This window comes from Triticum aestivum, unplaced genomic scaffold, assembly GCF_018294505.1.
Source record: "Triticum aestivum cultivar Chinese Spring unplaced genomic scaffold, IWGSC CS RefSeq v2.1 scaffold5046, whole genome shotgun sequence".
Lineage (NCBI taxonomy): Eukaryota > Viridiplantae > Streptophyta > Magnoliopsida > Poales > Poaceae > Triticum > Triticum aestivum.
Window position 1 is genome coordinate 24,528 of NW_025228276.1, and position 27,973 is coordinate 52,500.

Below are 27,973 nucleotides of genomic sequence, written 5' to 3' on the forward strand. Positions count from 1 at the left end.
CGGCATTTGTTTCTTTTGCTCTTTCTCTGTTGTTTCTTTTGGGCGTGACTGTGCTGCTTCCGCCCCAGCACCTATCCCTATATGATTCGGTTGGTTGCTTTGTATACAAAGCGGGGGGAAACCCTTTTTTGACAAATACTTTCCGACAAGCCTATTACAAAGAAAAGTAAGACGTTCGGCCGCTTGATTGCCTCAGATCCCACGACTCGCGAGGCGGCCACTTGATTACCTCAGATCCGCCGGCCGACGTGTAGCAGCCCCCTTCTTTAATAGCATACTTTTTTAACAAGGCAAAAGACTTGTTATTTTCTTTAATTATGAAAAGAGTGAGAATTGCCCGCTTAATTAACGGCAAACCGGATTAAAATCCATACAGCCTAACCCACATAACACGAGCACGAGCGACCGACCTGGTCATTGACAAGGAGACCACGGAGGATAGTTACAACAGAATATTAGAGAGGTATACATCTCAGACATGCTAGGGATCAACTCCTCGTGCTTTGACGGTCAGCCGGTCACGGTACCTCTGCAACGTTCACCAGATGAGACAAAACGATCTCTGCTTTGGTTCCTTCTTGCAGAACTGTGGCAAGCACATTGCTTCCATGCGCGCACCGGCGCACGTACGATTTCTTCGACCACACGCAGCTGCGATGGCACACCCATATACGTAATGGTCAACTCAGTCATCCGTGACTAGCTCAACTCCAGCGTTCTTCTCTCTCTCAACAAAAAAAAACTCCAGCGTTCTGCTGTGGAGTTCCGCATAAGGCATTTCAATGGTCAGATATGGCTGGACGTAATGAGCTAACTCCAAAGGGAGACGTTCATCTTTTTCCTTCAAAACAAGAAGTATCTGAGAGAAGTCCACAGAGGAGAGCTGCCGGTCTCAATGGGTTGGCGCGGGCGCAGCCGCGCATGAATCCATCCTAGAGGCCTTTAGGAGCCTTTACAGTTTGCACCATCTATATAAGGCAGCACCATCAGGTCCTGATCTATCAAGTACCACAAGCTCATCTGCCAATTCACAAACCTAGAAACCCACCCTGAAGCAAACAAGTCCCAGCTAAGAAGGTGCTCAAATGGCGTCCCAGCTGGTTGAGAGCCACCGTGCCGGCGCCGAGGTCCACAAGGGGAACGATATCTGCAAGAAGAAGACCATCGAGCTTCTCGAAGAGCTTGACCTCCCGAAAGGCCTCTTTCCTATGGATGACATCGAGGAGGTCGGGCACAACTGTGAGAGTGGGTTTGTGTGGATGCTTCAGAAGAAGAAGAACGAGCACATGTTCAACAAGCTCAACCAGACCGTCTCCTACGACACTGAGGTGACCGCTTTTGTGGAGAAGGGCAAGATGAAGAAGGTCACCGGGGTCAAGGTCGAGGACCTATACTCTTTGGTCGAGGTCTATGTGGATGAGTCTTCTGCTGATAAGGTTACCATCAAGACTGACACCGGTCTGTCTGAAACCCATGATGCGCCCGTGTTTGCTGTTGGGGAATAGGATGCTACTAGTTGAAAAGGCCAGAAAAATAAAGTCAGTGAATGGTTCGGCATTGCAGTTCACATGTTATGCACAAGTATATGTTTCCGTTTTCTTTGTAATCTAATAAAGGGTGTTGCATGAATGTTGCTTCCTTTCCGCCCATGTTATGCAGAAATTTATGTTTCCATTTTCATTGTAATGTATAGAGGATGTTGCATGAATGTTGCTTCCTTTCAGCATGTAAGCGTTCGTCAAATGTAATGAATAACGCTTATACCGCCTCCTATATCCCACATCGACCACTCTCAACTTCCCACTGTTGTCCCTATCTTTGTGTGTCAGATAATGAGGGCCTTATCAACCAATAATTAAGCAAGGCTTAAAAATACAACATGAACCATGACATGCACAGAAGAATTCTAATTTTGATTCTCGGTATCTGGATTTTCATGTTGATTTTAGCATTTCATAATTTTAGATGTATGTTATATCTGTTTCTCAAAATAACAAAGAAATCGATAGCGAGGGTTGGATGGAAACATTATGGAATAATTTCCTGTTTTGTTGATTTTAATTTTCTCACTAATATCAAATCATCGGAGTTTATTTCCACATTTATGGTTCAGATCGATGTGAAAAACAATTTATTTTCTTAGGTAAATATTTTTATGCGAAAACAAGTTCTTGTCTTGATTTTGTTTTCTTATGTTGAAAGATTGCTGAGAAAATGCAAAGTAAAAAAGAGGACAAAGGCAGAAACCAAAGCAAGCCAAAACTAGCCAAATTTAAGAACTGGTAAAAGAGAATGACAAAACCAACACAGAGCAAAACTCCTATTGCTATGGTTGACGATTAGATTATTTTCTAATTCTAAGTTCAAGTTGATGTGAAAATAAGTTGCTCAGGACATTTTTAATGTCCCACCATTACGTCTCTAAAGGTTTGGTTGCAGACAACATAAAACGGAAAGAACTCATCATGCCACAACCCTCTACTCAGTTGAGAACGGGAAGGGTTAGATATTAGTTAGTTTGAGGCTAAGTATGTGACTGTTGAAATGCAAAATTATCTTACAATTTGATGTGGAAAATACCTATAAATTGCTAAACTATGGATTTTTTAAATTTAGTGAGGAAAAACAGCCATGAAATATATAAAAGTAAGCTATTCCATACATTAAATAGGCAAAAATAATTCGGTGAATGGAACTACCAAAATCTATGACGATGTCAAGCTACTCTATTCTTTAATAGCATTTTTTAACGAGGCAGAAGACTTATTATTTTCATTAATTAAGAAGAGAGTGAGAAATGCCCGCTTGACTAACAAGAAACTGGGTTAAAACCGATACAACCTAACCCACATAACATGAGCACCAGCAACCCGACCTGGCCACACACAAAGAGACCACGGATGATGGTTACAACAGAATATTGGAGAGGTACATGTCCACGTGACTTTAACACTGAACCAGTTGTTGGACGCTTGCTATAGACATGCTAGGGATCAACTCCTTGTGCTTTGGCGACCACGGTAGTTCACCAGATGAGACAAAAGGCTTAGGGTTTTTCCGCCTCCCGCCAGCGCCGCCCCGTCTCCAATGGCCCTAGAGCCATTTGAGAGCGGTGGATCCCGGTCCTTGCCGGCGCGGGGGAGGGGAGGGGGGCGCTTTTAGTTGTTTCTTGGAGTTTTCTTAGGGTTTGTGTTCTGCTCAGGAAGGCGAGCCGGTGGTGGCACCCTAAAGATGGAATAAAATTTTCCCCGCCTAGCCCCATCCCGGCATCGTCGATGGGTGTGTTGAAGTGTGTCTCCGGCGGATCTGTCTTGGTGGATCTGGTTGTCGTTCGTCTATGTTCGTGTGTTTACAGATTGGATCCTTCCGATCTACGCTAATCTTAATCTGCGGCGGTTGCAGTTCTGGTGCGCTGGTCCTATGATGCCTTAACACGAAGACTTTTCAATTGTCTACTACAACAAATTTTACCCGTCTCCGGAGAGGGAGGGCGATGACGGCGGCGCCTTAGACTTGGTTCAGTGTTTGTAGTCGTCGCTAGGTGGTCTAAGGATCTGGATATACTTTTATTTATTTCTTATGTTCGTTGTACTGTCATGATTGAAAATGATTAGATCGTCAGTTTTCCCGGAAAAAGAAATATTGTCGAATAATTTTTTAGTTTACGTGAAAACAAGGTCAGGGTTCCGTGAATTGCTTTGCCCACAAAGCTTGTAGTCTAAGAGGGTGCTTGGATACAAGGGACTATTTTTAGTCTGACTAAAAATATTCTCTTTTAGAGACTAAAGTTCCAAGCACCCCTGACTAAAGAGAGGCTAGGACTAGTCTTGAGGCTAAAATCTTTTAGTCATGGGAAACCTACTAAAATATGTATTAGCTCTCTCTCTCCTCATTTAATTCCTCTCCTTAGTTCTGGATTGGAGGGTTTGGAGAATAATAAATGCTCAATAACTAGATTTTAGTCTCTTTAGTATTTGGATCCAAGCATGGGTGAGACTAGCAAGTTTTAGTCCCACTACTTTTAGTCATGGGACTAAAACGTATCAAGCATGCTCTAAGTGCAAAGGGAACAGATTTATTTACTTTTTTGACTCGGGAACTGATTTTTTGTATCTCCCGAGGCCACCAACTTATGCTTCTTTCTTTTAAGAATCTCGAACGAGTGTGCTTTATGGAGCCCGGCTTCTTGGATAAGATCACATGAACTTCTTCTACACCAATATACGCAATGGTCAATTTAGTCATCCTTGACCAGTTCAGCATAAGGCATTTCAATGGTCAGATATGGCTGGACGTAGTGAGCTAACTCCAAAGGGGAGACGTCCATCTTTTTTATTCAAAACAAGAATTATCTGAAAGAAGTCCATAAAAGACAACTGCCGATCTCATTCGATTGGCGCACGCAGCCGCGCATGAATCCGTCCTAGAGGCATTTAGGAGCAGTTACAGTTTGTACCATCTATATAAGGCACCACCATCAGATCCTGATCTATCAAGTACCACAAGCTCATCTGCCAATTCACAAACCTAGAAACCCACCCTGAAGCAAACAAGTCCCAGCTAAGAAGGTGCTCAAATGGCGTCCCAGCTGGTTGAGAGCCACCGTGCCGGCGCCGAGGTCCACAAGGGGAACGATATCTGCAAGAAGAAGACCGTAGAGCTTCTCGAAGAGCTTGGCCTCCCGGGGGGCCTCTTTCCTATGGATGACATCGAGGAGGTCGGGCACAACTGTGAGAGTGGGTTTGTGTGGATGCTTCAGAAGAAGAAGAATGAGCACATGTTCAACAAGCTCAACCAGACCGTCTCCAGGCCCTGATGGCTTCCCCGCAGAATTCTATCAGAATTTCTGGGATATCATCAAGTCCGATCTGTTGAAGCTGTTCAATTGTTTTCATGCCGACCAACTTGACCTATTCGGACTTAATTTTGGCGAGATTGTCTTGTTGCCGAAGATTAAGGAGGCCGAACGGATTCAACAGTTCAAACCCATATGCCTCCTTAATGTCAGCTTCAAGATTTTCACCAAAGTGGCGACGAATAGATTAAACTCGGTAGCTGACCATGTTGTTCGGCCATCTCAAACAGCTTTCATGCAAGGACGGAACATACTCGATGGCGTAGTAATCCTGCATGAGACCGTCCATGAGATGCACCGGAAAAACATGAGTGGAGTAGTATTCAAAATAGACTTTGAAAAAGCCTATGACAAGGTCAAATGGTCTTTCCTCCAACAGGCCATAAGGATGAAAGGCTTCTCCGATAAATGGTGCAAGTGGATCCACAATTTTGTAACTGGAGGTAGTGTGGCCATCAAAGTCAATGATGATGTCGGCCATTACTTTCAGATAAAAAAAGGACTACGACAGGGTGATGCCATATCCCCAATGTTATTTAACATTGTGGCTGACATGTTGGCTATTCTGATTGAGCGCGCCAAGCAGGACGGGCAAATTACAGGAGTAGTGCCACATCTAGTGGATGGTGGTCTCTCTATTCTGCAATATGCCGATGACACAATTCTCTTTATGGAACATGACCTAGACAAGGCTAGAAACCTGAAACTTCTGCTGTCAGCATTTGAGCAAATGTCGGGTCTTAAGATTAACTTCCATAAAAGTGAATTGTTCTGCTTTGGAGAAGCCGTTGAGGCAGCGGCCGATTATGCTGACCTTTTTGGTTGTGCACATGGACAATTCCCAATCAAATATTTGGGAATACCAATTCATTATCGGCGTCTCACCATTGCGGAGTGGAAGCATGTAGAGGAGCGGCTAGAGAAACGCTTGAGCAGCTGGAAAGGCAAGTTGCTCTCGGTTGGAGGACGACTGGTTTTAATAAACTCTGTCCTCACAAATATGGTTCTCTATATGCTTTCATTCTTCCAGCTCCCAAAAGGGGTCTTGCAAAGACTGGACTATTTTAGGTCCAGGTTCTTTTAGCAAGGAGATGGTGAAAAGAAAAAATATAGGCTGGCCAAATGGAGTGTGGTTTGTAGGCCGAAAGACCAGGGCGGCCTCGGTATTCATGACCTGCAGGTCAAGAATGAGGCCCTACTTAGTAAATGGTTGTTCAAACTTCTTACTGAGGATGGTGTTTGGCAAACCATGCTGCGCAATAAGTATATAGGCCAAAAGGCGGTGTCTCAGGTATATTGGAAACCCAGAGACTCACACTTTTGGGCCGGCCTAATGGAGGCAAAGAAATATCTCTTTCGCTTTGGGTCTTTTGCGATAAAGGACGGGTTGGAGATTCGTTTTTGAGAAGACATCTGGCTAGGCAATGCTAGCCTCCGAGAACAATACCCAGCCCTATACAACATTGCACGCGATAAGAATAATACTATTGCGCAAGTGCTTAGCTCATCCCCGCCAAATATTTCGTTTAGGCGGGATTTGATTGGCACCCGACTTATGTCATGGAATAATCTATTGTCCCGTCTGGATTCGATTATCCTGACACAAGGTCGTGATGTGTTTCGCTGGAACCTTACTACATCGGGGTCTTTCACAGTAGACTCTATGTATCGTGCACTCACGCATTCTGAGGTACCGGTGAGAAATAACAAAAAAATTTGGAAAGCGAAGGTACCACTTAAAGTCAAAATATTCATGTGGTATCTCCGTAGGGGAGTTGTGCTAACAAAAGACAACCTCGCAAGACGCAACTGGTCGGGAAGTAAGAAGTGTTGTTTTTGTACTCACGACGAGACGATTAAACACCTCTTTTTTCACTGTAAGTTTGCGCGTTCTACGTGGCCAGCCATCCAAATAGCGTCAAATTTGTATCCGCCCACAAGTGTTGCCAATATTTTTGGTCATTGGCTGGACGGTATTTCAAATAGGTACAAAACGCTAATAAGGGTGGGAGCGTATGCCTTACTATGGTCGCTTTGGCTATGTAAAAATGATGTTGTTTTTAATGACAAAACTGTTTTGCCTTTGCAGGTTATTTTCCATTGTACGCACTCGCTTCGTACGTGGTGTACGCTACAACGAGCGGAGTATCAACCGCTGTTCAAGGCGGTGTGTACGCTGTTGGAGCAGGTGGCTATGGAGGTTTTTACCCAACATGGATGGCAGCATAATCTCCGGCTCGGTCCACCATCTCTTTCCACATAGGCATAGTGTCGGTCTATAGACTCTACTGTTGCCGAATTGTCGGTCTTTTATCTTTCTACTTATCAGACTACGGGTGTTTGGTTGTGTGCATCCTAGTTATGCAGAGGCCGGGTGATACTCTTAATGCTTTGTATCACTTTGATGCTACATTTTGAGATAATAAAAGCGCCCTTTATCAAAGAAAAAGACCGTCTCCTACGACACTGAGGTGGCCGCTTTTGTGGAGAAGGGCAAGATGAAGAAGGTCACCGGGGTCAAGATCGAGGACCTGTACTCTTTGGTCGAGGTCTATGTGGATGAGTCTTCTGCTAATGAGGTTACCATCAAGACCGACAACGGTCTGTCTGACATCCATGATGCGGCCGTGTTCGCTCCTGGGGAATAGGATGCTATTAGTTGAAAAGGCCAGAAAAATAAAGTCAGTGAATGGTTCGGCACTGCAGTTCACATGTTATGCACAAGTATATGTTTCCGTTTTCTTTGTAATCTAATAAAGGCTGTTGCATGAATGTTGCTTCCTTTCAACCCATGTTATGTAGAAATTTATGTTTCCATTTTCTTTGTAATGCATAGAGGATGTTGCATGAATGTTGCTTCCTTTGAGCATGTAAGCGTTCGTCAAATGTAATGAATAACGCTTATACCGCCTCCTATATCCCACATCGACCACTCTCAACTTCCCACTGTTGTCCCTATCTTTGTGTGTCAGAGAATGAGGGCCTTATCAACCAATAATTAAGCAAGGCTTAAAAATACAACATGAACCATAACATGCACAGAAGAATTCTAATTTTGATTCTCGGTACCTGGATTTTCATGTTGATTTTAACATTTCATAATTTTAGATGTATGTTATATCAGTTTCTCAAAATAACAAGGAAATCAACAGCGAGGCTTGGATGGAAACATTATGGAATAATTTCCTGTTTTGTTGATTTTAATTTTCTCACTAATATCAAATCATCGGAGTTTATTTCCACATTTATGGTTCAGATCGATGTGAAAAACAATTTTTTTCTTAGGTAAATATTTTTATGCGAAAACAAGTTCTTGTCTTGATTTTGTTTTCTTATGTTGAAAGATTTCTGAGAAAATGCAAAGTAAAAAAGAGGACAAAGGCAGAAACCAAAGCAAGCCAAAACTAGCCAAATTTAAGAACTGGTAAAAGAGAATGACAAAGCCAACACAGAGCAAAACTCCTATTGCTATGGTTGAGGATTAGATTATTTTCTAATTCTAAGTTCAGGTTGATGTGAAAATAAGTTGCTCAGGACATTTTTAACGTCCCACCATTACATCTCTAAAGGTTTGGTTGCAGACAACATAAAACGGAAAGAACTCATCATGCCACAACCCTCTACTCAGTTGAGAACGGGAAGGGTTAGATATTAGTTTGTTCGGGGCTAAGTATGTGACAGTTGAAATACAAAATTATCTTACAATTTGATGGGGAAAATACCTATAAATTGCTAAACTATGGAATTTTTTAATTTAGTGAGGAAAAACAGCCATGAAATATGCAAGAGTAAGCTATTCCATACATTAAATAGGCAAAAATAATTCGGTGAATGGAACTACCAAAATCTATGACGATGTCAAGCTACTCTATTCTTTAATAGCATTTTTTAACGAGGCAGAAGACTTATTATTTTCATTAATTAAGAAGAGAGTGAGAAATGCCCGCTTGACTAACAAGAAACTGGGTTAAAACCGATACAACCTAACCCACATAACATGAGCACCAGCAACCCGACCTGGCCACACACAAAGAGACCACGGATGATGGTTACAACAGAATATTGGAGAGGTACATGTCCACGTGACTTTAACACTGAACCAGTTGTTGGACGCTTGCTATAGACATGCTAGGGATCAACTCCTTGTGCTTTGGCGACCACGGTAGTTCACCAGATGAGACAAAAGGCTTAGGGTTTTTCCGCCTCCCGCCAGCGCCGCCCCATCTCCAATGGCCCTAGAGCCATTTGAGAGCGGTGGATCCCGGTCCTTGCCGGCGCGGGGGAGGGGAGGGGGGCGCTTTTAGTTGTTTCTTGGAGTTTTCTTAGGGTTTGTGTTCTGCTAAGGAAAGCGAGCCGGTGGTGGCACCCTGAAGATGGAATAAAAAATTTCCCCGCCTAGCCCCATCCCGGCATTGTCGATGGGTGTGTTGAAGTGTGTCTCCGGCGGATCTGTCTTGGTGGATCTGGTCGTCGTTCGTCTACGTTCGTGTGTTTTCAGATTAGATCCTTCCGATCTACGCTAATCTTAATCTGCGGCGGTTGTAGTTCTGGTGTGCTGGTCCTATGATGCCTTAACACGAAGGCTTTTCAATTGTCTACTACAACAAATTTTACCTGTCTCCGGAGAGGGAGGGCGATGACGGCGGCGCCTTAGACTCGGTTCAGTGTTTGTAGTCGTCGCTAGGTGGTCTACGGATCTGGATATATTTTTATTTATTTCTTATGTTTGTTGTACTGTCATGATCGAAAATGATTAGATCGTCAGTTTTCCCGGAATAAGAAATATTGTCGAATAATTTCTTAGTTTACGTGAAAACACGGTCAGCGTTCCGTGAATTGCTTTGCCCACAAAGCTTGTAGTCTAAGTGCAAAGGGAACAGATTTATTTATTATTTGACTTGGGAACTGATTTTTTGTATCTCCCGAGGCCACCAACTTATGCTTCTTTCTTTTAAGAATCTCGAACGAGTGTGCTTTATGGAGCCCGGCTTCTTGGATAAGATCACATGGACTTCTTCTACACCAATATACGCAATGGTCAATTTAGTCATCCTTGACCAGTTCAGCATAAGGCATTTCAATGGTCAGATATGGCTGCACGTAGTGAGCTAACTCCAAAGGGGAGACGTCCATCTTTTTTCTTCAAAACAAGAATTATCTGAAAGAAGCCGATAAAAGACAACTGTCGATCTCATTCGATTGGAGCGCGCAGCCGCGCATGAATCCATCCTAGAGGCATTTAGGAGCCGTTACTGTTTGTACCATCTATATAAGGCAGCACCATCAGATCCTGATCTATCAAGTACCACAAGCTCATCTGCCAATTCACAAACCTGGAAACCCACCCTGAAGCAAACAAGTCCCAGCTAAGAAGGTGCTCAAATGGCGTCCCAGCTAAGAAGGTGCTCAAATGGCGTCCCAGCTGGTTGAGAGCCACCGTGCCGGCGCCGAGGTCCACAAGGGGAACGATATCTGAAAGAAGAAGACCGTCGAGCTTCTCGAAGAGCTTGGCCTCCCGAAAGGCCTCTTTCTTATGGATGACATCGAGGAGGTTAGGCACAACTGTGAGAGTGGGTTTGTGTGGATGCTTCAGAAGAAGAAGAACGAGCACATGTTCAACAAGCTCAACCAGACCGTCTCCTACGATACTGAGGTGACCGCTTTTGTGGAGAAGGGCAAGATGAAGAAGGTCACCGGGGTCAAGATCGAGGACCTGTACTCTTTGGTCGAGGTCTATGTGGATGAGTCTTCTGCTGATAAAGTTACCATCAAGACCGACACCGGTCTGTCTGACACCCGTGATGCGGCCGTGTTCGCTCTTGGGGAATAGGATGCTACTAGTTGAAAAGGCCAGAAAAATAAAGTCAGTGAATGGTTCGGCACTGCAGTTCACATGTTATGCACAAGTATATGTTTCCGTTTTCTTTGTAATCTAATAAAGGGTGTTGCATGAATGTTGCTTCCTTTCAGCCCATGTTATGCAGAAATTTATGTTTCCGTTTTCTTTGTAATGTATAGAGGATGTTGCATGAATGTTGCTTCCTTTCAGCGTGTAAGCGTTCGTCAAATGTAATGAGTAACGCTTATACCGCCTCCTATATCCCACATCGACCACTCTCAACTTCCCACTGTTGTCCCTATCTTTGTGTGTCAGAGAATGAGGGCCTTATCAACCAATAATTAAGCAAGGCTTAAAAATACAACATGAACCATGACATGCGCAGAAGAATTCTAATTTTGATTCTCGGTATCTGGATTTTCATGTTGATTTTAACATTTCATAATTTTTATATGTATGTTATATCAGTTTCTCAAAATAACAAGGAAATCGATAGCGAGGCTTGGATGGAAATATTATGGAATAATTTCCTGTTTTGTTGATTTTAATTTTCTCACTAATATCAAATCATCGGAGTTTATTTCCACATTTATGGTTCAGATCGATGTGAAAAACATTTTTTTCTTTGGTAAATATTTTTATGCGAAAACAAGTTCTTGTCTTGATTTTGTTTTCTTATGTTGAAAGATTGCTGAGAAAATGCAAAGTAAAAAAGAGGACAAAGGCAGAAACCAAAGCAAGCCAAAACTAGCCAAATTTAAGAACTGGTAAAAGAGAATGACAAAACCAACACAGAGCAAAACTCCTACTGCTATGGTTGAGGATTAGATTATTTTCTAATTCTAACTTCAGGTTGATGTGAAAATAAGTTGCTCAGGACATTTTTAATGTCCCACCATTACATCTCTAAGGGTTTGGTTGCAGACAACATAAAACGGAAAGAACTCATCATGCCACAACCCTCTACTCAGTTGAGAACGGGAAGGGTTAGATATTAGTTAGTTTGAGGCTAAGTATGTGACTGTTGAAATGCAAAATTATCTTACAATTTGATGTGGAAAATACCTATAAATTGCTAAACTATGGAATTTTTTAATTTAGTGAGGAAAAACAGCCATGAAATATATAAAAGTAAGCTATTCCATACATTAAATAGGCAAAAATAATTCGGTGAATGGAACTACCAAAATCTATGACGATGTCAAGCTACTCTATTCTTTAATAGCATTTTTTAACGAGGCAGAAGACTTATTAATTAATTAAGAAGAGAGTGAGAAGTGCCGCTTGACTAACAAGAAACTGGGTTAAAATCGATACAACCTAACCCACATAACATGAGCACCAGCGACCCGACCTGGCCACTCACAAAGAGACCATGGATGATGGTTACAACAGAATATTGGAGAGGTACATGTCCACGTGACTTTAACACTGAACCTGTTGTTGGACGCTTGCTATAGACATGCTAGGGATCAACTCCTCATGCTTTGGCGACCATGGTAGTTCACCAGATGAGACAAAAGGCTTAGGGTTTTTCCGCCTCCCGCCAGCGTCGCCCCGTCTCCAATGGCCCTAGAGCCATTTGAGAGCGGTGGATCCCGGTCCTTGCCGACGCGGGGGAGGGCAGGGGGCGCTTTTAGTTGTTTCTTGTAGTTTTCTTAGGGTTTGTGTCCTGCTCAGGAAGGCGAGCCGGTGGTGGCACCCTGAAGATGGAATAAAAGTTTCCCCGCCTAGCCCCATCCCGGCATCGTCGATGGGTGTGTTGAAGTGTGTCTCCGGCGGATCTGTCTTGGTGGATCTGGTCGTCGTTCGTCTACGTTCGTGTGTTTTCAGATTGGATCCTTCTGATCTACGCTAATCTTAATTTGCGGCGGTTGCAGTTCTGGTGCGCTGGTCCTATGATGCCTTAACACGAAGACTTTTCAATTGTCTACTACAACAAATTTTACCCGTCTCCGGAGAGGGAGGGCGATGACGGTGGCGCCTTAGACTCGGTTCAGTGTTTGTAGTCGTTGCTAGGTGGTCTACGGATCTGGATATATTTTTATTTATTTCTTATGTTCGTTGTACTGTCATGATTGAAAATGATTAGATCGTCAGTTTTCCCGGAAAAAGAAATATTGCGAATAATTTCTTAGTTTACGTGAAAACAAGGTCAGCATTCCGTGAATTGCTTTGCCCACAAAGCTTGTAGTCTAAGTGCAAAGGGAACAGATTTATTTATTTTTTGACTCGGGAACTGATTTTTTGTATCTCCCGAGGCCACCAACTTATGCTTCTTTCTTTTAAGAATCTCGAACGAGTGTGCTTTATGGAGCCCGGCTTCTTGGATAAGATCACATGGACTTCTTCTACACCAATATACGCAATGGTCAATTTAGTCATCCTTGACCAGTTCAGCATAAGGCATTTCAATGGTCAGATATGGCTGGACGTAGTGAGCTAACTCCAAAGGGGAGACGTCCATCTTTTTTCTTCAAAACAAGAATTATCTGAAAGAAGTCCATAAAAGACAACTGCCGATCTCATTCGATTGGCGTGCGCAGCCGCGCATGAATCCATCCTAGAGGCATTTAGGAGCCGTTACAGTTTGTACCATCTATATAAGGCAGCACCATCAGATCCTGATCTATCAAGTACCACAAGCTCATCTACCAATTCACAAACCTAGAAACCCACCCTGAAGCAAACAAGTCCCAGTAAGAAGGTGCTCAAATGGCGTCCCAGCTGGTTGAGAGCCACCGTGCCGGTGCCGAGGTCCACAAGGCGAACGATATCTGCAAGAAGAAGACCGTCGAGCTTCTCGAAGAGGTTGGCCTCCCGAAAGGCCTCTTTCCTATGGATAACATCGAGGAGGTCGGGCACAACTGTGAGAGTGGGTTTGTGTGGATGCTTCAGAAGAAGAATAACGAGCACATGTTCAACAATCTCAACCAGATCGTCATCGAGCTGAACATGTGCTGAACTCGGAGGCTCCGTACGTTCGGTGCTTCGATCGGTCGGATCGTGAAGACGTACGACTACATCAACCGCGTTGTGCTAACGCTTCCGCTTACGGTCTACGAGGGTACGTGGATGAACACTCTCCCCTTTCGTTGCTATGCATCACCATGATCTTGCGTGTGCGTAGGAAAATTTTTGAAATTACTACGTTCCCCAACATTACTATGGAGGCAGCTTGGACCGCGGCGACTATGGTGACTAGTACCACCATAGCTGGAGGAGCAGTGAGAGGAATCGCAACTATGACAACGGTGGGATCAGGCGGCGGCGACGCTGGTCTAGGACTAGGAGCCCGGTCAGGGAGGGCAGCGAGGAGAGGAGGCTGAAGATCGAGCAGTGGAACCGTGAAAGGGAGAAGACACAGGCGTGAGATGTCCGGTCTGACTGCAGGTTGCCTTGTTCCCCGGATGTTCTGCTTGCTTGTCTCTGATCTTGTAATCGTAGATGGAGTTAGATTGTGGTCCTAGCAAACTTACTCGGATGCTTGATGTAACATCTTCAGTGTGGTTCTTGTTGAACTTCCTCTTTGGATGTGTTGATGGAACATATTTGGTTTTGAATTTGTCATTGTTATGATTATAGTGTTCCGTGAATGTTCCTTGTCAGCATTCGGTGCATTGCTTTGCTCACATACCTTGGGGGTTGCATTTTTGAATCACTCGACATCAACTTATGTTCCATCTGAATTCCTTCCAGTTAAATGGAACAGAGGTTAGCACTCGAGGCTAAGTTGCAGATGGGAAACTTTGGCAGATGGTGCATATAGACATCTAATCTAGCTTGTCAGCTTGCGGCATTGTTGAATTGTTTCTGACTTTCTGTGTTGTTGATTTTTGTTCTGGCCATCAGAGAAAATTTCCCTGTTTTAGGTTCAGGTAGATGTGGAAAACAAGTTTTTCTCAGGCACGCATTGTTATGTGAAAACTAGTCCATCATTCATCGGATTGCTTTGCTCACAAAGCTTGTTCGAGTGTAAGTGCAATGGGAACTGAACTTTGTATCACTCGAGATCGCCAACTCATGTTTCTTGTAAGAATCTATTTATTTTCTTTACTTGGTACGGAGCTCAGCTTCTTAATTGGACAAGATCACTGGGAATTCTACACTGGTCAATTTAGTCGTTCGAGATCAAAAGACTTGAAGATTCTTCTTGTGTAAGCAATGGTCTATTTAGTCATCCGTGACTAGCTCAACTCCAGTGTTCTGGTGCGGAGTTCAGCATAAGGCATTTCAATGGTCAGATATGGCTGGACATAATGAGCTAGCTCCTGCTCCAAAGGGGAGACGTTCATCTTTTGCCTTCAAAACAAGAAGTATCTGAGACAAAGTCCACAGAAGAGAGCTGCCGGTCTCAGTGGGTTGGCGCGGGCGCAGCCGCACATGAATCCACCGTAGAGACTCTTAGTAGCTGTTACAGAGTGCACCATCTATATAAGGCAGCACCATCAGATCCTGATCTATCAAGTATTCAAGTACCACAAGCTCATCTGCCAATTCAAAAACCTAGAAACCCACTCTGAAGCAAACAAGTCCCAGCTAAGAAGGTGCTCAAATGGCGTCCCAGCTGGTTGAGAGCCACCGTGCCGGCGCCGAGGTCCACAAGGGGAACGATATCTGCAAGAAGAAGACCGTCGAGCTTCTCGAAGAGCTTGGCCTCCCGGGGGGCCTCTTTCCTATGGATGACATCGAGGAGGTCGGGCACAACTGTGAGAGTGGGTTTGTGTGGATGCTTCAGAAGAAGAAGAATGAGCACATGTTCAACAAGCTCAACCAGACCGTCTCCAGGCCCTGATGGCTTCCCCGCAGAATTCTATCAGAATTTCTGGGATATCATCAAGTCCGATCTTTTGAAGTTGTTCAATTGTTTTCATGCCGACCAACTTGACCTATTCAGACTTAATTTTGGCGAGATTGTCTTGTTGCCGAAGATTAAGGAGGCCGAACGGATTCAACAGTTCAGACCCATATGCCTCCTTAACGTCAGCTTCAAGATTTTCACCAAAGTGGCGACGAATAGATTAAACTCGGTAGCTGACCATGTTGTTCGGCCATCTCAAACAGCTTTCATGCACGGACGGAACATACTCGATGGCGTAGTAATCCTGCATGAGACCGTCCATGAGATGCACCGGAAAAACATGAGTGGAGTAGTATTCAAAATAGACTTTGAAAAAGCCTATGACAAGGTCAAATGGTCTTTCCTCCAACAGGCCCTAAGGATGAAAGGCTTCTCCGATAAATGGTGCAAGTGGATCCACAATTTTGTAACTGGAGGTAGTGTGGCCATCAAAGTCAATGATGATGTCGGCCATTACTTTCAGATAAAAAAAGGACTACGACAGGGTGATGCCATATCCCCAATGTTATTTAACATTGTGGCTGACATGTTGGCTATTCTGATTGAGCGCGCCAAGCAGGACGGGCAAATTACAGGAGTAGTGCCACATCTAGTGGATGGTGGTCTCTCTATTCTGCAATATGCCGATGACACAATTCTCTTTATGGAACATGACCTAGAAAAGGCTAGAAACCTGAAACTTCTGCTGTCAGCGTTTGAGCAAATGTCGGGTCTTAAGATTAACTTCCATAAAAGTGAACTGTTCTGCTTTGGAGAAGCCGTTGAGGCAGCGGCCGATTATGCTGACCTTTTTGGTTGTGCACATGGACAATTCCCAATCAAATATTTGGGAATACCAATTCATTATCGGCGTCTCACCATTGCGGAGTGGAAGCATGTAGAGGAGCGGCTAGAGAAACGCTTGAGCAGCTGGAAAGGCAAGTTGCTCTCGGTTGGAGGACGACTGGTTTTAATAAACTCTGTCCTCACAAATATGGTTCTCTATATGCTTTCATTCTTCCAGCTCCCAAAAGGGGTCTTGCAAAGACTGGACTATTTTAGGTCCAGGTTCTTTTGGCAAGGAGATGGTGAAAAGAAAAAATATAGGCTGGCCAAATGGAGTGTGGTTTGTAGGCCGAAAGACCAGGGCGGCCTCGGTATTCATGACCTGCAGGTCAAGAATGAGGCCCTACTTAGTAAATGGTTGTTCAAACTTCTTAATGAGGATGGTGTTTGGCAAACCATGCTGCGCAATAAGTATATAGGCCAAAAGGCGGTGTCTCAGGTATATTGGAAACCCGGAGACTCACACTTTTGGGCCGGCCTAATGGAGGCAAAGAAACATCTCTTTCGCTTTGGGTCTTTTGCGATAAAGGACGGGTTGGAGATTCGTTTTTGAGAAGACATCTGGCTAGGCAATGCTAGCCTCCGAGAACAATACCCAGCCCTATACAACATTGCACGCGATAAGAATAATACTATTGCGCAAGTGCTCAGCTCATCCCCGCCAAATATTTCGTTTAGGCGGGATTTGATTGGCACCCGACTTATGTCATGGAATAATCTATTGTCCCGTCTGGATTCGATTATCCTGACACAAGGTCGTGATGTGTTTCGCTGGAACCTTACTACATCGGGGTCTTTCACAGTAGACTCTATGTATCGTGCACTCACGCATTCTGAGGTACCGGTGAGAAATAACAAAAATATTTGGAAAGCGAAGGTACCACTTAAAGTCAAAATATTCATGTGGTATCTCCGTAGGGGAGTTGTGCTAACAAAAGACAACCTCGCAAGACACAACTGGTCGGGAAGTAAGAAGTGTTGTTTTTGTACTCACGACGAGACGATTAAACACCTCTTTTTTCACTGTAAGTTTGCGCGTTCTACGTGGCCAGCCATCCAAATAGCGTCAAATTTGTATCCGCCCACAAGTGTTGCCAATATTTTTGGTCATTGGCTGGACGGTATTTCAAATAGGTACAAAACGCTAATAAGGGTGGGAGCGTATGCCTTACTATGGTCGCTTTGGCTATGTAAAAATGATGTTGTTTTTAATGACAAAACTGTTTCGCCTTTGCAGGTTATTTTCCGTTGTACGCACTCGCTTCGTACGTGGTGTACGCTACAACGAGCGGAGTATCAACCGCTGTTCAAGGCGGTGTGTACGCTGTTGGAGCAGGTGGCTATGGAGGTTTTTACCCAACATGGATGGCAGCATAATCTCCGGCTCGGTCCACCATCTCTTTCCACATAGGCATAGTGTCGGTCTATAGACTCTACTGTTGCCGAATTGTCGGTCTTTTATCTTTCTACTTATCAGACTACGGGTGTTTGGTTGTGTGCATCCTAGTTATGCAGAGGCCGGGTGATACTCTTAATGCTTTGTATCACTTTGATGCTACATTTTGAGATAATAAAAGCGCCCTTTATCAAAGAAAAAGACCGTCTCCTACGACACTGAGGTGGCCGCTTTTGTGGAGAAGGGCAAGATGAAGAAGGTCACCGGGGTCAAGATCGAGGACCTGTACTCTTTGGTCGAGGTCTATGTGGATGAGTCTTCTGCTGATGAGGTTACCATCAAGACCGACAACGGTCTGTCTGACATCCATGATGCGGCCGTGTTCGCTCCTGGGGAATAGGATGCTATTAGTTGAAAAGGCCAGAAAAATAAAGTCAGTGAATGGTTCGGCACTGCAGTTCACATGTTATGCACAAGTATATGTTTCCGTTTTCTTTGTAATCTAATAAAGGCTGTTGCATGAATGTTGCTTCCTTTCAACCCATGTTATGCAGAAATTTATGTTTCCATTTTCTTTGTAATGCATAGAGGATGTTGCATGAATGTTGCTTCCTTTGAGCATGTAAGCGTTCGTCAAATGTAATGAATAATGCTTATACCGCCTCCTATATCCCACATCGACCACTCTCAACTTCCCACTGTTGTCCCTATCTTTGTGTGTCAGAGAATGAGGGCCTTATCAACCAATAATTAAGCAAGGCTTAAAAATACAACATGAACCATAACATGCACAGAAGAATTCTAATTTTGATTCTCGGTACCTGGATTTTCATGTTGATTTTAACATTTCATAATTTTAGATGTATGTTATATCAGTTTCTCAAAATAACAAGGAAATCGACAGCGAGGCTTGGATGGAAACATTATGGAATAATTTCCTGTTTTGTTGATTTTAATTTTCTCACTAATATCAAATCATCGGAGTTTATTTCCACATTTATGGTTCAGATCGATGTGAAAAACAATTTTTTTCTTAGGTAAATATTTTTATGCGAAAACAAGTTCTTGTCTTGATTTTGTTTTCTTATGTTGAAAGATTTCTGAGAAAATGCAAAGTAAAAAAGAGGACAAAGGCAGAAACCAAAGCAAGCCAAAACTAGCCAAATTTAAGAACTGGTAAAAGAGAATGACAAAACCAACACAGAGCAAAACTCCTACTGCTATGGTTGAGGATTAGATTATTTTCTAATTCTAAGTTCAGGTTGATGTGAAAATAAGTTGCTCAGGACATTTTTAACGTCCCACCATTACATCTCTAAAGGTTTGGTTGCAGACAACATAAAACGGAAAGAACTCATCATGCCACAACCCTCTACTCAGTTGAGAACGGGAAGGGTTAGATATTAGTTTGTTTGAGGCTAAGTATGTGACAGTTGAAATACAAAATTATCTTACAATTTGATGGGGAAAATACCTATAAATTGCTAAACTATGGAATTTTTTAATTTATTGAGGAAAAACAGCCATGAAATATGCAAGAGTAAGCTATTCCATACATTAAATAGGCAAAAATAATTCGGTGAATGGAACTACCAAAATCTATGACGATGTCAAGCTACCCTATTCTTTAATAGCATTTTTTAACGAGGCAGAAGACTTATTATTTTCATTAATTAAGAAGAGAGTGAGAAATGCCCGCTTGACTAACAAGAAACTGGGTTAAAACCGATACAACCTAACCCACATAACATGAGCACCAGCAACCCGACCTGGCCACACACAAAGAGACCACGGATGATGGTTACAACAGAATATTGGAGAGGTACATGTCCACGTGACTTTAACACTGAACCAGTTGTTGGACGCTTGCTATAGACATGCTAGGGATCAACTCCTTGTGCTTTGGCGACCACGGTAGTTCACCAGATGAGACAAAAGGCTTAGGGTTTTTCCGCCTCCCGCCAGCGCCGCCCCATCTCCAATGGCCCTAGAGCCATTTGAGAGCGGTGGATCCCGGTCCTTGCCGGCGCGGGGGAGGGGAGGGGGGCACTTTTAGTTGTTTCTTGGAGTTTTCTTAGGGTTTGTGTTCTGCTCAGGAAAGCGAGCCGGTGGTGGCACCCTGAAGATGGAATAAAAAATTTCCCCGCCTAGCCCCATCCCGGCATTGTCGATGGGTGTGTTGAAGTGTGTCTCCGGCGGATCTGTCTTGGTGGATCTGGTCGTCGTTCGTCTACGTTCGTGTGTTTTCAGATTGGATCCTTCCGATCTACGCTAATCTTAATCTGCGGCGGTTGCAGTTCTGGTGCGCTGGTCCTATGATGCCTTAACACGAAGGCTTTTCAATTGTCTACTACAACAAATTTTACCTGTCTCCGGAGAGGGAGGGCGATGACGGCGGCGCCTTAGACTCGGTTCAGTATTTGTAGTCGTCGCTAGGTGGTCTACAGATCTGGATATATTTTTATTTATTTCTTATGTTCGTTGTACTGTCATGATCGAAAATGATTAGATCGTCAGTTTTCCCGGAATAAGAAATATTGTCGAATAATTTCTTAGTTTACGTGAAAACAAGGTCAGCGTTCCGTGAATTGCTTTGCCCACAAAGCTTGTAGTCTAAGTGCAAAGGGAACAGATTTATTTATTATTTGACTCGGGAACTGATTTTTTGTATCTCCCGAGGCCACCAACTTATGCTTCTTTCTTTTAAGAATCTCGAACGAGTGTGCTTTATGGAGCCCGGCTTCTTGGATAAGATCACATGGACTTCTTCTACACCAATATACGCAATGGTCAATTTAGTCATCCTTGACCAGTTCAGCATAAGGCATTTCAATGGTCAGATATGGCTGCACGTAGTGAGCTAACTCCAAAGGGGAGATGTCCATCTTTTTTCTTCAAAACAAGAATTATCTGAAAGAAGCCGATAAAAGACAACTGCCGATCTCATTCGATTGGAGCGCGCAGCCGCGCATGAATCCATCCTAGAGGCATTTAGGAGCCGTTACTGTTTGTACCATCTATATAAGGCAGCACCATCAGATCCTGATCTATCAAGTACCACAAGCTCATCTGCCAATTCACAAACCTGGAAACCCACCCTGAAGCAAACAAGTCCCAGCTAAGAAGGTGCTCAAATGGCGTCCCAGCTAAGAAGGTGCTCAAATGGCGTCCCAGCTGGTTGAGAGCCACCGTGCCGGCGCCGAGGTCCACAAGGGGAACGATATCTGAAAGAAGAAGACCGTCGAGCTTCTCGAAGAGCTTGGCCTCCCGAAAGGCCTCTTTCTTATGGATGACATCGAGGAGGTTAGGCACAACTGTGAGAGTGGGTTTGTGTGGATGCTTCAGAAGAAGAAGAACGAGCACATGTTCAACAAGCTCAACCAGACCGTCTCCTACGATACTGAGGTGACCGCTTTTGTGGAGAAGGGCAAGATGAAGAAGGTCACCGGGGTCAAGATCGAGGACCTGTACTCTTTGGTCGAGGTCTATGTGGATGAGTCTTCTGCTGATAAAGTTACCATCAAGACCAACACCGGTCTGTCTGACACCCGTGATGCGGCCGTGTTCGCTCTTGGGGAATAGGATGCTACTAGTTGAAAAGGCCAGAAAAATAAAGTCAGTGAATGGTTCGGCACTGCAGTTCACATGTTATGCACAAGTATATGTTTCCGTTTTCTTTGTAATCTAATAAAGGGTGTTGCATGAATGTTGCTTCCTTTCAGCCCATGTTATGCAGAAATTTATGTTTCCGTTTTCTTTGTAATGTATAGAGGATGTTGCATGAATGTTGCTTCCTTTCAGCGTGTAAGCGTTCGTCAAATGTAATGAGTAACGCTTATACCGCCTCCTATATCCCACATCGACCACTCTCAACTTCCCACTGTTGTCCCTATCTTTGTGTGTCAGAGAATGAGGGCCTTATCAACCAATAATTAAGCAAGGCTTAAAAATACAACATGAACCATGACATGCGCAGAAGAATTCTAATTTTGATTCTCGGTATCTGGATTTTCATGTTGATTTTAACATTTCATAATTTTTATATGTATGTTATATCAGTTTCTCAAAATAACAAGGAAATCGACAGCGAGGCTTGGATGGAAATATTATGGAATAATTTCCTGTTTTGTTGATTTTAATTTTCTCACTAATATCAAATCATCGGAGTTTATTTCCACATTTATGGTTTAGATCGATGTGAAAAACATTTTTTTCATTGGTAAATATTTTTATGCGAAAACAAGTTCTTGTCTTGATTTTGTTTTCTTATGTTGAAAGATTGCTGAGAAAATGCAAAGTAAAAAGGAGGACAAAGGCAAAAACCAAAGCAAGCCAAAACTAGCCAAATTTAAGAACTGGTAAAAGAGAATGACAAAACCAACACAGAGCAAAACTCCTACTGCTATGGTTGAGGATTAGATTATTTTCTAATTCTAACTTTAGGTTGATGTGAAAATAAGTTGCTCAGGACATTTTTAATGTCCCACCATTACATCTCTAAGGGTTTGGTTGCAGACAACATAAAACGGAAAGAACTCATCATGCCACAACCCTCTACTCAGTTGAGAACGGGAAGGGTTAGATATTAGTTAGTTTGAGGCTAAGTATGTGACTGTTGAAATGCAAAATTATCTTACAATTTGATGTGGAAAATACCTATAAATTGCTAAACTATGGAATTTTTTAATTTAGTGAGGAAAAACAGCCATGAAATATATAAAAGTAAGCTGTTCCATACATTAAATAGGCAAAAATAATTCGGTGAATGGAACTACCAAAATCTATGACGATGTCAAGCTACTCTATTCTTTAATAGCATTTTTTAACGAGGCAGAAGACTTATTAATTAATTAAGAAGAGAGTGAGAAGTGCCGCTTGACTAACAAGAAACTGGGTTAAAACCGATACAACCTAACCCACATAACATGAGCACCAGCGACCCGACCTGGCCACTCACAAAGAGACCATGGATGATGGTTACAACAGAATATTGGAGAGGTACATGTCCACGTGACTTTAACACTGAACCTGTTGTTGGACGCTTGCTATAGACATGCTAGGGATCAACTCCTCATGCTTTGGCGACCATGATAGTTCACCAGATGAGACAAAAGGCTTAGGGTTTTTCCGCCTCCCGCCAGCGTCGCCCCGTCTCCAATGGCCCTAGAGCCATTTGAGAGCGGTGGATCCCGGTCCTTGCCGACGCGGGGGAGGGCAGGGGGCGCTTTTAGTTGTTTCTTGTAGTTTTCTTAGGGTTTGTGTCCTGCTCAGGAAGGCGAGCCGGTGGTGGCACCCTGAAGATGGAATAAAAGTTTCCCCGCCTAGCCCCATCCCGGCATCGTCGATGGGTGTGTTGAAGTGTGTCTCTGGCGGATCTGTCTTGGTGGATCTGGTCGTCGTTCGTCTACGTTCGTGTGTTTTCAGATTGGATCCTTCCGATCTACGCTAATCTTAATTTGCGGCAGTTGCAGTTCTGGTGCGCTGGTCCTATGATGCCTTAACACGAAGACTTTTCAATTGTCTACTACAACAAATTTTACCCGTCTCCGGAGAGGGAGGGCGATGACGGTGGCGCCTTAGACTCGGTTCAGTGTTTGTAGTCGTTGCTAGGTGGTCTACGGATCTGGATATATTTTTATTTATTTCTTATGTTCGTTGTACTGTCATGATTGAAAATGATTAGATCGTCAGTTTTCCCGGAAAAAGAAATATTGCGAATAATTTCTTAGTTTACGTGAAAACAAGGTCAGCGTTCCGTGAATTGCTTTGCCCACAAAGCTTCTAGTCTAAGTGCAAAGGGAACAGATTTATTTATTTTTTGACTCGGGAACTGATTTTTTGTATCTCCCGAGGCCACCAACTTATGCTTCTTTCTTTTAAGAATCTCGAACGAGTGTGCTTTATGGAGCCCGGCTTCTTGGATAAGATCACATGGACTTCTTCTACACCAATATACGCAATGGTCAATTTAGTCATCCTTGACCAGTTCAGCATAAGGCATTTCAATGGTCAGATATGGCTGGACGTAGTGAGCTAACTCCAAAGGGGAGACGTCCATCTTTTTTCTTCAAAACAAGAATTATCTGAAAGAAGTCCATAAAAGACAACTGCCGATCTCATTCGATTGGCGTGCGCAGCCGCGCATGAATCCATCCTAGAGGCATTTAGGAGCCGTTACAGTTTGTACCATCTATATAAGGCAGCACCATCAGATCCTGATCTATCAAGTACCACAAGCTCATCTGCCAATTCACAAACCTAGAAACCCACCCTGAAGCAAACAAGTCCCAGTAAGAAGGTGCTCAAATGGCGTCCCAGCTGGTTGAGAGCCACCGTGTCGGTGCCGAGGTCCACAAGGCGAACGATATCTGCAAGAAGAAGACCGTCGAGCTTCTCGAAGAGGTTGGCCTCCCGGAAGGCCTCTTTCCTATGGATAACATCGAGGAGGTCGGGCACAACTGTGAGAGTGGGTTTGTGTGGATGCTTCAGAAGAAGAATAACGAGCACATGTTCAACAATCTCAACCAGATCGTCATCGAGCTGAACATGTGCTGAACTCGGAGGCTCCGTACGTTCGGTGCTTCGATCGGTCGGATCGTGAAGACGTACGACTACATCAACCGCGTTGTGCTAACGCTTCCGCTTACGGTCTACGAGGGTACGTGGATGAACACTCTCCCCTTTCGTTGCTATGCATCACCATGATCTTGCGTGTGCGTAGGAAATTTTTTGAAATTACTACGTTCCCCAACATTACTATGGAGGCAGCTTGGACCGCGGCGACTATGGTGACTAGTACCACCATAGCTGGAGGAGCAGTGAGAGGAATCGCAACTATGACAATGGTGGGATCAGGCGGCGGCGACGCTGGTCTAGGACTAGGAGCCCGGTCAGTGAGGGCAGCGAGGAGAGGAGGCTGAAGATCGAGCAGTGGAACCGTGAAAGGGAGAAGACACAGGCGTGAGATGTCCGGTCTGACTGCAGGTTGCCTTGTTCCCCGGATGTTCTGCTTGCTTGTCTCTGATCTTGTAATCGTAGATGGAGTTAGATTGTGGTCCTAGCAAACTTACTCGGATGCTTGATGTAACATCTTCAGTGTGGTTCTTGTTGAACTTCCTCTTTGGATGTGTTGATGGAACATATTTGGTTTTGAATTTGTCATTGTTATGATTATAGTGTTCCGTGAATGTTCCTTGTCAGCATTCGGTGCATTGCTTTGCTCACATACCTTGGGGGTTGCATTTTTGAATCACTCGACATCAACTTATGTTCCATCTGAATTCCTGCCAGTTAAATGGAACAGAGGTTAGCACTCGAGGCTAAGTTGCAGATGGGAAACTTTGGCAGATGGTGCATATAGACATCTAATCTAGCTTGTCAGCTTGCGGCATTGTTGAATTGTTTCTGACTTTCTGTGTTGTTGATTTTTATTCTGGCCATCAGAGAAAATTTCCTTGTTTTAGGTTCAGGTAGATGTGGAAAACAAGTTTTTCTCAGGCACGCATTGTTATGTAAAAACTAGTCCATCATTCATCGGATTGCTTTGCTCACAAAGCTTGTTCGAGTGTAAGTGCAATGGGAACTGAACTTTGTATCACTCGAGATCGCCAACTCATGTTTCTTGTAAGAATCTATTTATTTTCTTTACTTGGTACGGAGCTCAGCTTCTTAATTGGACAAGATCACTGGGAATTCTACACTGGTCAATTTAGTCGTTCGAGATCAAAAGACTTGAAGATTCTTCTTGTGTAAGCAATGGTCTATTTAGTCATCCGTGACCAGCTCAACTCCAGTGTTCTGGTGCGGAGTTCTGCATAAGGCATTTCAATGGTCAGATATGGCTGGACATAATGAGCTAGCTCCTGCTCCAAAGGGGAGACGTTCATCTTTTGCCTTCAAAACAAGAAGTATCTGAGACAAAGTCCACAGAAGAGAGCTGCCGGTCTCAGTGGGTTGGCGCGGGCGCAGCCACACATGAATCCACCGTAGAGACTCTTAGTAGCTGTTACAGTGTGCACCATCTATATAAGGCAGCACCATCAGATCCTGATCTATCAAGTATTCAAGTACCACAAGCTCATCTGCCAATTCAAAAACCTAGAAACCCACTCTGAAGCAAACAAGTCCCAGCTAAGAAGGTGCTCAAATGGCGTCCCAGCTGGTTGAGAGCCACCGTGCCGGCGCCGAGGTCCACAAGGGGAACGATATCTGCAAGAAGAAGACCGTCGAGCTTCTCGAAGTGCTTGGCCTCCCGAAAGGCCTCTTTCCTATGGATGACATCGAGGAGGTCGGGCACAACTGTGAGAGTGGGTTCGTGTGGATACTTCAGAAGAAGAAGAAAGAGCACACGTTCAACAAGCTCAACCAGACCGCCTCCTACGACACTGAGGTGACCGCTTTTGTGGAAAAGGGCAAGATGAAAAAGATCACCGGGGTCAAGGTAGAGGAGTTTTCTTTGGTCAAGATCTGTGTGGATGAGTCTTCTGCTGATAAGGTCACAATCAAGACCGACACTGGTCTGTCTGACACCCATGATGCTGCCGTGTTCGCTCTCGGAGAATAGGGATCTACTAGTTAAAAAGGCCAGAAGAAAAAAGTCAGTGAATGGTTCGGCACTACAGTTCACATGTTATGCAGTATATGTTTCCGTTTTCGTTGTAATCTAATAAAGGTTGTTGCATGAATGTTGCTTCCTTTCAGCCCATGTTATGCAGGAGTTTATGTTTTTGTTCTCTTTGTAATGTAACAAAGGATGTTGCATGAATGTTGCTTCCTTTCAGCCCGTAAGCGTACGCCAAATGTAATGAATAACACTTATACCGCCTCCTTTATCCCACATCGACCACTCTCAACTTCCCACTATGGTCCCTATCTTTGTGTGTGAGAGAATAGGGCCTTATCAACAAATAATTAAGTAAGGTTTTGAAATACAACATGAACCATGACATGCACATAAGAAATCTAATTTTGATTCTCGATATCTGGATTTTCATGTTGATTTTAACATGTCATAATTTTAGATGTATGTGATAGCGGTGTCTAAAATAAAGGGATCGACAGCAAGGCTCAAATGGAAACACCGTGGAATAATTTCCTGTTTTGTTGATTTTAATTTTCTCGCTAATATCAAATCATCGGAGTTTATTTCCACATTTGTGGTTCAAATCGATGTGAAAAACTACTGTTTTAGACACATACTTTTATGCGAAAACAAGTTCTTCTCTTGATTTTTTTTTTCTTGTGTTGACAGATTGCTGAGAAAATGCAAAGGAACAAAAGAGAACAAAAGCAGAAACCAGAGCAAGCCAAAACTAGCCAAAATTTAAGAACTGGTAAAAGAGAATGGCAAAGCCAACACAGAGCAAAACTCCTACGGCTATGGTTGAGGATTAGATTGTTTTCTAATTCTAAGTTCAGATTGGTGTGAAAACAAGTTGCTCACGACATTCTTAATGTTCCACCATTACATCTCTAAAGGTTTGGTTACAGACAACATAAAATGGAAATCACTCATCATGCCACATCCCTCTACTCAGTTGAGAACGGGAAGGATTAGAAATTAGTTAGTTTGAGGCTAAGTTTGTGACTGTTGAAATGCTAAGTTATCTTACAATTTGATGTGGAAAATACCTATAAAAAGGCTATGTTTGTGATTGCTAATCAATTGATTTCTTTTTCAATTTAGTGAAAAAAAAACAGTCATGAAATATGAAAAAGTAAGCTATTCCAAACATTTAAATAGGAAAAAATAATTCGGTGAATGGAACTACCAAAATCTACGACGATGCCAAGCTACTCTATTCTTTAATAGCATTTTTTAAACAAGGCAGAAGACTTGTTATTTTCATTATTTAAGAAGAGAGTGAGAAATGCCTGCTTGACTAACCAGAAACCGGGTTAAAACCGATACAACCTAACCCATATAACATGAGCATCAGTGACCCGACCTGTCCACTCACAAGGAGACCACGGAGGATGGTTACAACAGAATATTGAAGAGGTAATTGTCCACGTGACTTTAATACTGAACCTGCTGTTGGACGCTTGTTCTAGACATGCTAGGGATCAACTCCCCATGCTTTGGCGTTAGTTCACCATATGAGACAAAAGGCTTAGGGTTTTCCGCCTCCTGCCAGCATCGCCCCGTCTCCAATGGCACTAGAGCCATTTGAGAGCGGTGGATCCCGGCCCTCGCCG

General features: G+C 43.5%; 4 protein-coding genes across 4 annotated transcripts in view; all 4 read left to right on the top strand.

The window, feature by feature from the left end:
- Positions 1–1,009: 1,009 nt before the first annotated feature.
- Positions 1,010–1,674, top strand: LOC123173852 (uncharacterized). Its single transcript, XM_044589963.1, has one exon. It carries the CDS (start codon positions 1,086–1,088, stop codon positions 1,503–1,505), a length of 420 nt encoding a protein of 139 aa, XP_044445898.1. The 5' UTR covers positions 1,010–1,085; the 3' UTR covers positions 1,506–1,674.
- Positions 1,675–4,500: 2,826 nt separating this feature from the next.
- Positions 4,501–7,503, top strand: LOC123173846 (uncharacterized). The gene is made up of 2 exons (XM_044589957.1): positions 4,501–4,801; positions 7,306–7,503. Exons 1-2 carry the CDS (start codon positions 4,577–4,579, stop codon positions 7,501–7,503), a joined length of 423 nt encoding a protein of 140 aa, XP_044445892.1. The 5' UTR covers positions 4,501–4,576.
- A 16,504-nt stretch (positions 7,504–24,007) lies between these two features.
- LOC123173847 (uncharacterized) overlaps positions 24,008–27,973 on the top strand; it is a 9,144-nt gene continuing 5,178 nt past the window's right edge. Inside the window, exon 1 of the mRNA XM_044589959.1 lies at positions 24,008–24,063. The gene's annotated coding sequence lies outside the window, so the exon portion shown is untranslated. The remainder of the gene's footprint in view (positions 24,064–27,973) is intronic.
- On the top strand, positions 25,852–26,481 carry LOC123173849 (uncharacterized). Its single transcript, XM_044589961.1, has one exon. The coding sequence runs from the start codon at positions 25,923–25,925 to the stop codon at positions 26,337–26,339; it is 417 nt and encodes a 138-aa protein (XP_044445896.1). The 5' UTR covers positions 25,852–25,922; the 3' UTR covers positions 26,340–26,481.

Bases quoted from the DNA above. Each gene is read 5' to 3' on its own strand.
- LOC123173852 (XM_044589963.1), top strand. From the start codon at position 1,086: ATGGCGTCCCAGCTGGTTGAGAGCCACCGTGCCGGCGCCGAGGTCCAC.
- LOC123173846 (XM_044589957.1), top strand. From the start codon at position 4,577: ATGGCGTCCCAGCTGGTTGAGAGCCACCGTGCCGGCGCCGAGGTCCAC. The intron at 4,802-7,305 runs GTCTCCAGGCCC...TCAAAGAAAAAG, and splicing joins TCAACAAGCTCAACCAGACC to ACCGTCTCCTACGACACTGA.
- LOC123173849 (XM_044589961.1), top strand. From the start codon at position 25,923: ATGGCGTCCCAGCTGGTTGAGAGCCACCGTGCCGGCGCCGAGGTCCAC.